The sequence below is a fragment of the Daktulosphaira vitifoliae genome, unplaced genomic scaffold (genome assembly GCF_025091365.1).
Source record: "Daktulosphaira vitifoliae isolate Bord-2020 unplaced genomic scaffold, ASM2509136v1 Scaffold_5, whole genome shotgun sequence".
Classification (NCBI taxonomy): Eukaryota; Metazoa; Arthropoda; class Insecta; order Hemiptera; family Phylloxeridae; genus Daktulosphaira; species Daktulosphaira vitifoliae.
In genome coordinates, this window is record NW_026099576.1 from 33077027 (window position 1) to 33091859 (window position 14833).

The 14833-nt window shown below is 25.7% G+C and overlaps 1 protein-coding gene across 1 annotated transcript; it reads left to right on the forward strand.

Annotated features, from left to right (window-relative positions):
* The first annotated feature begins 5853 nt into the window (after positions 1 to 5853).
* On the forward strand, positions 5854 to 8171 carry LOC126908301 (uncharacterized). The gene is made up of 7 exons (XM_050690217.1): positions 5854 to 6089; positions 6231 to 6363; positions 6439 to 6627; positions 6703 to 6912; positions 6999 to 7220; positions 7307 to 7408; positions 7588 to 8171. The coding sequence occupies exons 3-7, from the start codon at positions 6501 to 6503 to the stop codon at positions 8169 to 8171; spliced, it is 1245 nt and encodes a 414-aa protein (XP_050546174.1). The 5' UTR covers positions 5854 to 6089; positions 6231 to 6363; positions 6439 to 6500.
* The last annotated feature ends 6662 nt before the right edge of the window (positions 8172 to 14833 follow it).

Sequence of the window (14833 nt, forward strand, 5' to 3'; positions counted from 1 at the left end):
TTATTTATATAAAAATAATATAGATACCATACTTGCCGTCGGATCTAATTTTGAACGTATTACACAAAACATAATTTTACACACACGAGTTTAATACTAATATATTTATTTCATTAAAATTAACTTAAATATTAAAAACTTCTATTCTGATAAATACCAGTTATCACTATATCACACATGAATTATCCTACTAAAATCGAATTTATAAATATTACTAAAGAATTACTTAATAATATAATAATTAATTTTTCTAAAAAAAAGTTACCAACAAATTTAATTTATATGATATAATCATAGACTCGCTCTAGAAATCCTCACTCCGTATAAGAATTGATTTTAATAAATTTATTATTATTCAGAAATTCATTAGTACTTACACAGAATTTAATTACTATCTAATAGCTGAATCAGCAATTATTCTTAAAATAACGATCGTGTTAAAATTTCTTTACAGATATACCATTGAACAAATTTATGATAAAATTCCAAATTTATATCCTCAAGATAACATAGAACTATCAAACTCTACAATTAATTAAATCAGCATACTTAAATAATCATTTATGTGTCCATCAACTATTGACATATCTAGAGCAAATATTAGATTTATGATCAAAATATTATTAAAAGAATAATAAAACCATTTTAAAACAAATACTTCNAACACATATTTTGAATTTAATAAAATGTTTGAGTTTTTAATTTAATAACAAATGTCATTTGAATTTTTAATATAACTTTATTCGTTTATTAGATATAAACATTTAAAGTTTCAATTTTTTGAGTTAATATATAGGTATAATACACAAGGGTTTACAAATACAGGTAGCTAATGGATTTTTTATGACATCGATATTAGCAGGTACAAAGCATTGTTATTATCAATGGTAGTAAGGCACATTGTTATGAGTTTATAAATACACTAACTGTCAGTACAGAAAGTATATCTATTGATAATCATAATTGATAATAAACAATCCGTGATTGTGATAGCAATATCATAAAAAACCAATTAGCTACCTGCATTTACAATATCATGTGTATTATACATGTATATTAACTCAANATAAAAATCCAATTAGCTACCTGTATTTACAATCCCATGTGTATTATACATGTATATTAACTCAAAATTTTGAAACTTTAAATGTTTATATCTAATAAGCTAATAAAGTTATATTAAAAGTTCAAATGCCATTTACTATTAAATTAAAAACTCAAATATTTTATTAAATTAAAAATATGTGTTACCATTTAAAAAAACAAAGTTGACCCCCCTCCAAGGCATAAGGGATGAACTTAAAAAGTATTACATAGTTAAAAATTCAAGAATAATGTGTAACTAAAGATAAATAAAAAAAAAAAATGTTTAAATTATTATTATTCTGCAAGTAATTGAGTGGGTTATGATAAAAAAATCACTCTGTATATAAATATTTATCACTGGTATAAACTTACATTGATACATTTTTATAATTAACTAGTGCGGCTTAGCATTATATACACATAGTTAAATATTTAATATATTATAACTGATATACATTTATATCTGCGGTATTGCGTTACACGCCACTCATTCGCCCGTATCTTTTCTTTGGATTACGTGATAACTGGCTCCCCGAAAAGAGGAATCGAAATAGGCCAAGAAGTTAAGGTAATCAACTAATTATATTAGATTTTAGTTTTAACTTGGAACGGAGAAATTTCCCTTATAAATTTTATAATTCATATAGTTATTTGAACGGATTTCACTGGTGACAGCAGTGAATTTTTACCTGGGTTATTCACAATTACGTTTTAGCGGGATTACATTTAGCCTGGTCTCTGGGAAAATTTTTTTAATAAAAATAAAGTTCGAACAGTTTATCTAATATAATCCGCCATAAGTATTGTCGTTTAATATATTATTATTTAAAAAAAAATTGTACTCTCGCATTTAAATGCCTTTTTAGACTTCATTTTATATGTTTTTAAATACAATATGTATTTGGTAAACATATAAAATGAAGTCTAAAAAGGCATTTAAACGCGAGTACAATTTTTTTAAAAATACGGCCATTAATCACTCTATTTAAAACACCCCCGCATTTAAATTGAACCATGTTTACCATGACTAAAAATATCTGAAAAAGAACAAAAGAAAATTGATGGCCTAGTATTAACACTAAAGACATTTAAAGACAAGATGAGCAAGTCACAAACGTGCAGTAGACTTGATGTAAATAAACTTGCCAGAAATTGTTGAAACTCATTACAGTGAATTGCTGATAGAGAACTTCTCAATATAAAATTAAAAATTATTTCAGTAGAACAAGAATTACTTTTTCACATGGTGAATTTTAAACTTAGATTAATGGAAAAATATACTTGGAAAAGCTTATATTTAATTCAAGTTTTAAAATTGATTTAATAACTGCACATGATATGGTTTCAAAATGTTTTTTACATGTTTCATCTATCAGAAATGAGGAACATTTTTTAAAAATAAAATGTAGTGCAAATGAATCGTGTGAACAGTTTGGAGGCAAATTGACTTTGAGCAAGAAGGTATTAAATTTGGATATATTGAGCATTGAGCACATTATAAAACAAAAAATTAACTTAAATATCTTATAAATACATTTACTTTACTTCTGGAAATGCAAAGAAAAATTATGTAAAGTTTTATGCTTTTACGATATTTATATTGTACTACTTTTATTTTTGTATATTATGATAAAAATAAAACTTAATTCAGGTGTGAATTATTTTTGTATTGGATTAGTATTAAATATAATATCCTTTGTGGAAATGAAAGCATTCATTGAAAATTAAAATTAAATAAATTTACTGTAACTATAAATTTAAAAACTAAAATAGGTAATAAATATTTGTAAATCTACTAAAAATTAATTAAATATTTCTAGTAATTTTTTTAGTTGAATATCAATTTGAATGTAACAAATGAAAATAACATTATTACTATATACCTAATCTAAAGTTAGTTTTGAATTTTATTTAATATTTATTAGTTATAACTTATGTCATTTAGTTATATTGAGTGTTGGTATAAAAGTGTGATATAAATGTTTTTGTTAGTCAATATAAAATTATTAATAATCATATTTTATTAAAATATAACACGAAAATATTATTTTAAAAAAGAGCAAGTAAATTAGTTGACTTTGGAAAGTAAATAACAGTTATTGAAAAATACTATCCCTTAAAGATGATTAAATCATAAGATGTTCTCGTCCGAATAATTTCTTAAATTTATCAATAACTTCAAATTTATAATTAAGTGATTTTGTGTAAAACTAATAATTGTATCAATGACATTTGTATCAATTTTTTATAATCTGAAAAATTTAGATTAGAAATATGATAATGATATGATTAAAAGTATTTCTTTGTCTATACATAGAATATATGCAAGTTTTTTTTTAATTTAATTGCAACCTCAAATATTGAAACATTTGCTAATAGCCTAAATTATTCAAGTTTTAAAATCTAATATAAATCAACTCATTTTACTTCAGAAAATATTTTAGTTTAGGGATTTTTGAACTTATCACAAAAGATATAAAATTAAAAATTGAGTATAAAAAAATGATCGAACAACTTTTATTAATTAGATGACTCATATATCAATTTTCTTCATAATTAACCTATGAAATTAAAGAAGAGTATTATAGAAATATGATCTACCAATAAATATTAAAAATCTTTACTACCCTAAAATCTTAATTTCTCAACCAAATATATAAATGTATAAGTAAAATTTTTATTAATGATTTCATCAAACAGTTGGGTTGGGTTACCTATAAAGTTTTTTTGTGATATAATGTTAATAATAAACTACTAATTGTAATAATATAATATTAGATTTTTTTTATCTTGAATAAATAAACAAAACTGAAATATTATATTGAGTATAATATATTAGTCGAATTTCATCATCAGACTCAGCATAATTATTGTCGTTATCTCCATTTATACGTTTTGAACTGAGTCTCATCCCAATCACAGAATCTAATGCCATCATGAGCATTATTATGTTTAATTGTAAATAAAAAACTTATAAAACTATGAATTCATTTAAAGATTAATATCAATATTATATAATAGACTGTTAATTAAAATGTTTGTAAATAAACTGTTTAATACCCATTTAACTAAATCCAATGTTTATTATCGTGATATGAAACGGCGTGTCAGCTATGCAATTTAGCTACATGAATGTCTTAATTTCAATAATTTGTCAATTATTTCTTATTAACTATAAAAATTTTTTAGACTTGATGCCTAATATTCGAAAAGAATTTAAAAGTAAAATAAAACCCAACCATAGTCTTATAAAATAAATGTTTTTAATGATTCGTACAATAATAACTACTATACTATTTAATTGTTAACTATTCCTACATATATTATGAATTGGGTAAAAAATTAATAGTTTTAACTTAGATGCAAAATATTATTTTTACTAAAATGTGTTTAATTTTATTATTTTTGTTTGTTACTATTCATTCTCAGCTCTCGCTGGACCGATTTTTATGAACAATACGTCAGGAGATCACCAATTGTTTTTAGTCAAAGACATTACCTTAAAAATTGACAAAAATTCCCTTGTTTCTCGTAAATGGGGAAAATCCATAAAAAAAATTACGATTTTTAAAAAATTTAAATTTTGAAATTTTTTTTCATTTGTTTTTCTAAAATTTACCATAACTTCTGGACAAAAGTGTAACTTTTTTAAAATTATAAAAATCGGTAATTTTCGATATTTTTGCAATTTTGTCAATATATAAGACGTCAAATTTCTAAGATAAAAGATCAAAGATAAATTTAAAAAAAAATTCAATATCAATAGAAATAACTGCTGAATATATTACGAAACTTATAATGATAGTTGAACACTATGGTATTAACCTCTTATCCAATCAATTCTTTAAATAATAAACAATTATTTTTAATTTTCAAATATTTAAGTGGCTTATAATAAAAGAATTCAACGAATTAACTCTCCATGACAATCATGACTTTATCATATATAAACGTTGTCTATGTTGACATTGGGATCACTTCGTGTTTGCTCATCAAAAAAGCTAACATCTCGTGTAAGTATTCAGAGTTATTTAACTTATTATTAATATGGCAAGCGAAAACAATACAGATAGTCATATTTATGAAACAAATATGAATGTTGTGAAACGCAGAATTGAAGAATTCTGGAATCGTCGTTTCATGAGTTCCAATTTAGTCGTTGATAGTCCAGAAGATCCCCAAACATCAAGACAGTCTAAAGGTGAAATTAATAACTGTAGACACTATTAAGATTAATTAAACTAATTATCAAGAGACGTGAAAACGATTAGATATAAAATATAACAAGAAATTAAAAAAGATTATTCTCTTTTTGATAAATAATTATTATTTTTTTATTGTAGTTAAAAAATTGTTAATATTATTCACTATTTCAGTAAATTATAAACATTAGAGTAGATATATGAACGTCAATGCATTTTTTCACCGTAAACATTTTCAAAATTAACTATTTAATTAATAACTTTTAAAATAATATTCTCTTAACAGCAAATTCTAGTGGAAATATAAACACTGAAACAAATTCGGTTAAACCAAAAAAACGTACATATCGAAAACAAATTGAAAGTGATGAAATTATTGCAGAAAAAGTGGTAATTAAAATTGTAAAGATATATCAACCCTCACAATATAACAGCAATAGTTTAATATTTGATATTATTTAGAACGACTGTATAAATGTATTATTTTGTCGAGATATTAGTAAAAAATATTAACTAATTTCAATTTTAATATCTTAATCTTGTTGATTTCCAATAAGATTTTTAAAGAAAAGAGACATATTATGGAAGATAATAATAAAATATTAATTATATTTCATTTATTCATTTTAATTTGCCATTGGTTACGCCTAGAAATTGATACAGCGAGGAGATATTGCAACACTTATTAAGAATGAAAAAACTGGAAAATATAAAGAGAAACTATCAGTTTCAGCAAAAAATAGTTATATACCAATTCCAAAAGGCAATGCGCCATCAATACCAGCATATTTATTAGGAAAAGTAAATTTTATTCTGTATTTGTTTATATTTAATAGAATATATATATGTAGCCTAAACATTTCTTTTGACTTAACGTAGATTTTTTAAATAAATTAACTAAAATTTATCCTATAATTTAATATGTTCTTATGTTGTGTTAAGAGTTTTCATAAGAATCACTTGCATCGCAATAAATGCGAAGAAAAAAAGCAACCCATTGAAGTATCATCGAATGATACTAATCGCCCTAACATAGAAAGTAACTCATCTGAAAAACATGAAGAAGTCACTAAAAGTACATAAAAAAATTTAATCTACATTTTGATTATTGACTCAATTATCTTATACTTTTAAACTTAAATCATTTTAGAGTTGGAAGTTAATATTGAACATTTGGCTTCAAGAACATCGAATGACGTTACTTCACCAGCTATGTCCATCGTTGACACAAATAATAAGCTGGAAGAAAAAAAGCAACCCATTGAATTATACTCAAATGATTCTGATCGCCCTAACATAGAAAGTAACTCATCTATGAATGATAAAGAAGTCATTAAAAGTACATAACAAAATTTAACCTATATTTCTATTATTGAAAAAATTATCTTACACTTTAAAACTTAAATAATTTTAGAGTTGGAAGTTAATATTGAAACATCGAATGACGTTACTTTACCAGGCGTGTCAACTGCTGAAATAAAAGAAACTTTAGAAGAAAAAATAATTAATTTACAATACACAAAATGTGGAGTAAAAGAGCAACTGTTGGAGTTATCTTCTAGCACTTCTGAAAACCTAAATTTAAAAAGAAATTCGTCCGAGAAAGATGAGAGAGTCATTAAAAGTATTTAATAATTTTTTATAAATTTTATTCTGCATATTAAGTATATTGAAATTATTTTTTATATTTTAAAATATAAATACTTTTAGAAGCAAAAGTTAGTTCTGACATTTTACATACAACGTCTAATGGCGTTACTTTATCAGGCATATCCATTGATAATACAAAAGAAAGTCCGGAAGAAAATATATGTAAATTACAGGGTAATAAATGCGTATTAAAAAAGCAACTGCTGGAGTTATCTTCTAACACTGCTGTACAACCAAATTTAAAAAGAAATTCATCCGAGAAAGATGAAAAAGTCATAAAAAGTATTCAATAATTTTATTTTAATAATTTGACCTTTCATTAGTTTATTGTAACAATTATGTACTATTTTAAAACATTAATTTTTTAGAGCCAAAAGTTAGTTCTGAAGTTTCGGTTTCAAATACGAATGACGTTGACTTGCCTGTCGTGTCCGTTAAAGAAATTAATGATATACCGGAGATAGAAATAGGTAAATTAATATTATTTTTCTATTAATTTCTTTAATATTTATTTCACATAGAAACATCCATAACACATATTATGTTTAACTGTAATTAATCTTATATTCCAAAACCTAGGAATAATTTTACTCATATTAAACCATTTAGCTAGCTTAAGTAATTTATGAGAAGTTTTTAACTCTTGTAGAAGTGACGCATGATCCGAACACAAATGAACTAGATCAGTATAACGCGCCTTCGTTTAAGTCCCCTAAATCTTGGTACACTTCGGACACAATTAATGATTATCTCAAATTGATAGTGAAAAGGTCCAATGGCGAAGTTCATGCAGTCGTTACCGACTTTATACCAGCATATCTTCGAGGAGGTTATCCAGCTGTAAGAAGATGGATTAAAAAAGATATCCATTCATTAAAGTTACTTTTTGTGCCAATGAATGTTGGCGGACATTGGATATTGACTGTGGTAAACGTACCCGAAAGAACCGTAACGTCATATGACAGTCTTAAGTCATATAATGGTCCGTATCCTATGGTATTGAAGGAGTATCTAACTGACTGGGAGATGGATAAAAAAGGAGCAGCTTCGTCGTGGACTTTAAAAATCGGTGAGACGACTCGTCAAACTAATGGGTATGACTGTGGTCCATTTACGGTCGAGCTAGCCGAAAAAATGGCTCGTGGAGACACAACTCCTATTAATGCGAGTCTTATGCCTTCTGTAAGACTAAGACACAGAGAAGAAATTATAGCCGGCCAACTATTTCAATAATTTTTCATGAAAGATATTGCTTAAATGACTTATATAAATTTCCTAATTTTTACATTAAATTGATATTTTTGTTAATACGCTTTTATACTTCCTAACATTTTCTTACGTTTTATAAGCTTAGTGTTATTATTATTTTTAGTGATTTTTCTTTGTTACAATACTTTATTAAATAAATGTATTTATTAATATAAAGTTATCTTAAATAAATTAATTATGTTCAAATGCTATGTTGATTGAATTCAAAAACTGCGTAATAAATAATAATTGAAAAAATAATTTTTAATGTTAATGAATTTATATACTTTCCTAATAACTTCTATCGACAATTTAAAGTAGTACTAAATAGGCGGAACTAAATTTATTTATGTATTTTTCTAACATATTAAAACTCATTGGTAAAAAATAAATAAGATCGTCTTCAAAATTCTTTTATTACACATCGGTACTATTCAATAAAAAAAATTATTTATATTTTTCACTAAAAATAAACGTCATAACCTCTGTTTTCGTTCAATTATAGTGTTCGAACTAGCGATGTAGAATAAAAAATTTTTGGCGAACAAAATAAAATAACGATTCCCTCTCCCAAAAACAACATTTTTTTTGGTTGCGACACTGATTCCATTCACAGTAAATCAGTGTCCAGTCACAGTTGGAAACTTTTAAGGCTATCATTATAGTTAGTGTAAGGTGTGTTTTAATGATTTCATTTTTAACAGGTTTGGCGAGCAGCATTAAAAATTCTTAAGCGATGCCCAGGAGCTGGACGCACAAGAACCGGTTTTATCAGCAAAATCATTATGTGGACGCTAATGTTTTCGTTGCACAAATGCAAAATGCATGTAATTATAATTTTTATGTAAATCATATGGTAAAAAAACTGTTTAAAAATTATAATGACGCGCACAAATTATTTAAAATAAAATATAAATTTTAGAGGAACAAATTTAATAAATATATTCATATGTGCAGAAATTTGCAGAGAGACTTATATCGTTTATGATTTTTTTTTTCGAAGTCATCGTTTAAAAGCAAATTAAATAGTAGTAGAAATTAATTAGAAACAAAGTTTAAAAAACATTTTTCGATCAACAGGTTTAGCTTATCTATAGCGGATAATTGAAGAAAACCTCCCGATTTAATTGTGATCGTCAAAAATCCAATTGGCTATAAAAACGTTAACTCTGCTGCCCCGTAGGAACGTACGAAAACGTCTGCGGTACTTACGTTTTAGAAGCTTATTGTAATTATTATTTTATGTTATTTTTATTTGTTACAATACTTTATTAAATAAATGTATATTAAATGTAATAAATAATATATTAAATGTATGAATGTATTAAATAATTTTATATTTAAATAGCTATGTTGTGTGAATACAAAAAATATATAATAAACATTTATAGGAAAAAGTTGGTCAGTTAAAAATTTTAAAGTTAATGGATTTATCTACCATAATAAAAATTTAATTTTAAATGATTAATTATTCATAAAGAGTTTCACTTTTTTTTTGAATTTATAACTAAATTTGCACTTTTAAAAATTTTTTTGCGGTAATTTTTAGCTTCGATGGGAAGCTGAGAAGGCATTGGTTTTACTATGATGTGTTTTTTTTTTTTGTGTCTGTTACCACTTTTTCTCAGCTATCACCGAACCGATTTCTTTCAACGATACGTCAAAAGATCAAAAATCGAATCTAGTCGAAGACATTACCCTCAAAAATTGAAAAAAATGCCCTCGTTCTCCGTAAATGGGGGAAACCTCCAAAAAAATTACAAATTTAAAAATCGTTAATTTTAGAATATTTAGAGGGTAGTCGTCTTAGCCGTCGTCGCAGTCGCAGCCGTAGAAAATCGTCCCTTTTTACGAGAAAAAATGGCTTTTTATACGCCGGATGAAGTAAGCCAGCGATCTCTATTGATATTCCTAAGATATTGGATAATTATTTATGATTGGTTAATTGTGATAGAAACCCTGCCGTGGGCGTAGTTAATGAATTGTAGGGGACTGATTTGAAACATGTGTTGATAAATAGTCATTTTTATTACCCTAAAAGGGAAACATTCCTTAGATGATTTATTGCTTATTTATATTTATGTGATATTTAGTACATGTGTTAATAATTATACTACATCACATTTAATCGAATTTATCGTTTATTTTTATGACGTAAGTAAGTTAGATTCGATATTAAATAGTATTTTAATAAAAATAATGCAATTTTTTAATAGTTAGAATTTTTTTTATTCGTATGGAACCTTTGTCTGAGTAAAATAACAGTAATTTAGTAATAGTTTAAACAAATATCGTCAAGGAATAATTTATACGAAAAAATGAGGTATATTAATAAACCACATCAAATATCAACACAATTTACAATTTGTAAAAATCATACACGAATAATTGTTTGTAATAATAAATTTTTTTTAATAATTGGTGGTTTTATGACTGAAATAAAAATAGACTTCATTAATGATTTTATTAAAATTACTTATAACTTTTAATTACTTAAAATAATAAGTTATTTTAAGTAAAATAGAAATATATAAGTATTAAAGAGGATGTTAAGTTTAAAAATGAAGAAAATATTAGATCTAACTCAGCAAGTCCGATTGAACTCTCTAATAGTTCACACTCGTTGAAAAGACCAAACGCTTTCGACGAGAATAGGTCTTCAGAGAAGTTAAGTTAAGGTCTATCTTCGACGTCTGAATAGGAAAATGAATCGCAAATCTCACAATATTCTGAAATTGATTACGATTATAATGGTATAATTGTGATTTATTGGCTAAACTTGAACGAAACACATTTGCAATTATTGTAATTAATTAATATATACTTTTAAATTGAACATGACTTTTCTCTAGTTTAGCACGACCTACTGCACTTAAAAAAGTCTGTTCACGAAAAAAAGCTCAAACTCTATCTTCGATGAAAAAACCGTCGAAGAGATTTGATTACTCGAGTGCCGTGATAATAAATCGGACAGAATCGTGAAAAGATCACAAAAATAGCTTCTTCAGAAAACGAATCCCTGAGTTCTGTTTATTCAGATTACGAATAAAATTTTGATGGTAACACATTAATTTTTAATCTTAACGGATCTTCCAAAACATGTAGAAAGGAATTTTTTGTCGAGTTGATTTTTAACTGTGTCACACAATTTAATCGATCAAATTTTTTTTATATAATATTCCTTATATTTATTTTTTTATTAAATTGTTGAAATATTCTTATTGTTTATTTGTTACACATATTGATTCTTACTGTTGTTCATTATTTTTTTCAACTAATTATACAATATTTATTCATTTCTGTACTTTAAATTTGTTTTAATTTAATAAATGTTATTTGAACTGTTTTTAATAAATTTAGATAATTATCAGTGGTTCTTTTTTATTTAATACTGGTATATTAAAAAAATAGAAAGAATAATAATTAAATTAGCACATAAATCTGTATTTCCTCTATTATTTATTGAATAATCAAATAATATATTTTATTATTTTCGCTTTTCCTGGTTCATATTAGTTACTTATGTAACTTATTCGATGCGAAGCTGAGAAGGTATTGGTTTTACTATGATGTGTTTTTTTTTTTTTGTGTCTGTTATCACTTTTTCTCAGCTCTCACAGAACGGATTTTTTTCAACGATACGTCAAAAGATCACAAATTGTATCTAATCGAAGATATTACCCTTAAAAATTTTCCCTCGTTCCCCGTAAATGGGGGAAACATCAAAAAAAATTACAAATTTAAAAATCGCTAATTTTCGAAATTTTTTTTACTTAAAACTGCCGTAACTTTTTCAAAAATGAACATATCAATATAATTTTTTTTTATATGGATGCTTGATATCTTTACTTATCATTTGGTATATTGTAAATTTGACCCTTCATCCACCCACAGGGGGGGATTTAAAATGACAACATTTTAACAAAAAATTAACTTTTTCAACTTAACTTTTGAAAATGTTCCGGAAGGTCTGACACTTTTATATATATCTTAAATTAAAGCTCATGTAATATACTTTATTATAGAAAAAAAAAATTGATCTCTGGACTTGTCTTCACGGTGAAAATAGCTACCAAATGCTATTATTGTGTGAAAATTCTCGATTTTTTTTTTACATTTTTAACTTTATAATGATATAACTTATTGAACAGTGTATGGATCAACATAATTTTTTAATATTCCCTTTTTCATTCGATATACTTTATCTTAATCAGGATATTAATAAGGAACTAGCCGATTATGTAGCTTTTGGAATAATTCACCAATTTTTTAAAATTAAACACTATCTAAAGATTTGCAACGAAGCGTTTTTTATGATAGTGATTTTAATAACTGTCAGATTTCCTTATACTTGATCCAAATATGCCACTTCACCACTGTGCTGCGACCCCCTGTACGGGGTTTTTTAATTTTAAATTATATAATTGCACAATTTCACAAAATTATTTATTTATATAATTCAACAGGCTGGGCTCTTTTTTAAATAGATATGTGCAATTTATACAAAGATTACAATTTTCTAAGTACAAAACAAATTATGTGTTATTATTAATATTGCTGAAGTAAATTGGTTAATGTTCTATCAGTAAGTGAACTAGTCAGTCATTGTTAAATAACACAATCTACGTGATCCATTTTTAATCATCCCAATTGGCTTTATTTTATTATAATCTGTTTTTTGTATAATTTAATATGTTTTATGTTTAACTATGGTGACAAAGCCACTCCAAAAACATTGCTATGAAAGGTTTGGTTAGCAATGAACGTTAAACTTTTGAGTTAATATGTAAGTCTAATAAACATAGTACTCATATTATTCGACACAGTTTTATTNTTGAGTTAATATGTATGTCTAATAAACATAGTACTCATATTATTCGACACAGTTTTATTACTATACATATAGAATGATTGATTCGCCATTAATCACTAATTTTTCCTAAATTAATAATGAAATTAAGAATTTTTTTCGTTTTTTGTTTAGTATTATTTCGTTGGAATAGAATCAAAGGAACATACCAACCAAAAGAAATATTTTCATAATAATTTTAACCAATTATTTTTGTTGAATTTTGTGTTTAATCCATAAATGTACTCACACCTAAGTTTAAATTTAATCACAGTTTTTAAATTTTGTAATTCATATTTGTAATCGTTTTTTTTTTTTGTAAAAACTTTTGAAACGAGATGTTTTATTGTAAATATGTTTAAATTATTTTTTTACGAATATTAATATTAAAAGAGAAATATTTCATGCTAAATTTATAACATTAAAACCTAACTTCTTTCCTAAAGTTATAAATATAAATTTAAAAATCGTTTACTATAAAATGATAAAATACGACTTAAGATTTTTCACACGTAGCCGACCATATGCCAATTACAGTTTATAACATCTCTGAAGAATATATTTTAAAGTAGATAAAGTACCTAGTTATGCTTATGCGAATAACTTGAATATCTCATTCATGCACTACATAAATACAATAAATATCTAAGTGTTTACTTGTATGATTTGATTACATTTTTTAACAATTTTAAGCGTATGAAATTAGGAAACTATCGGTGTATTCGACGATTACAAAATAAAACGGTTAAATTGTACCAGGAGTTCATGAATAATAGTCGTATTTTTGATAGACCCAATTTTATGGCGTATAAGAGTGTTCACCAATTGAATATATTGAAAAACAGTAACAGGGATTCAGAAGGTTAGTTTTAATTTACTCAAGGGTCGTGATAGTACAGTGTGATGATCGGCTTCTATTCTTGTAGTCGTCATAAGCATACCACGCAACGTGTTGGTTAATGGTACAGAACTGCTATTCACCTTTGAATTAATTACAATCATATAATATTAGGATATATAATAATTAATGAATTATCCTTTCAATAACAATTACAATACACAATTAAAGAATAATTCAACTATTAAAGAAACCAATTTGTGTGCATATAGGAATTTTGAAATGGTAACTCTGAGATTAAAATGATCTAGGACAAAGGGGGAGAACAATAATCTTATCTCCTAAGGGATCTTAAAAGACCAAAGGACAAAAAACATAACTAAACAACAAATGAAAGAGCACAACTAACTGAACCACTTACTAGTCCCTAACATAGAATTATAAAGAATAATTTTCTTAAATACTGATGCGTAAGCCAAAGAATAGGCCGCACAAATGATGTATATACATACATACAAATTAATTAAGTAATTGGCCGTTTTTAAATGTTAACACAATTATATCAATGCACAAATACGTATCACTTTACGAAAATTGCATAAAAGACACAAAACTCTAATCAAAAACTGTTGCGGCGAGTTATGTGGTTGCGTTCAACTTGCGGCCCGGATGGAACCGGTTGCGTGTAGTGGGTGAGGGTGCGATAGTATGTCGGTACCAAATTCGCCATATGGTGACTCGTCGCCTTGTCTACCAGTCAACCATTGTAAGGTCCAGTTGATTAGTTATAATCCGATCATTGATGTTCTGCCCAGGTCAGATTATTGAATTCTACAACACTTAAATCTTATATTTGTACTCATTTTATTGCAGTGTACTATTTATTTGTTATTATTAATGTAAGTGGGGACGCCCAATTATAAACTTTACTATTAATTACACTAATATTGTTACTATAGA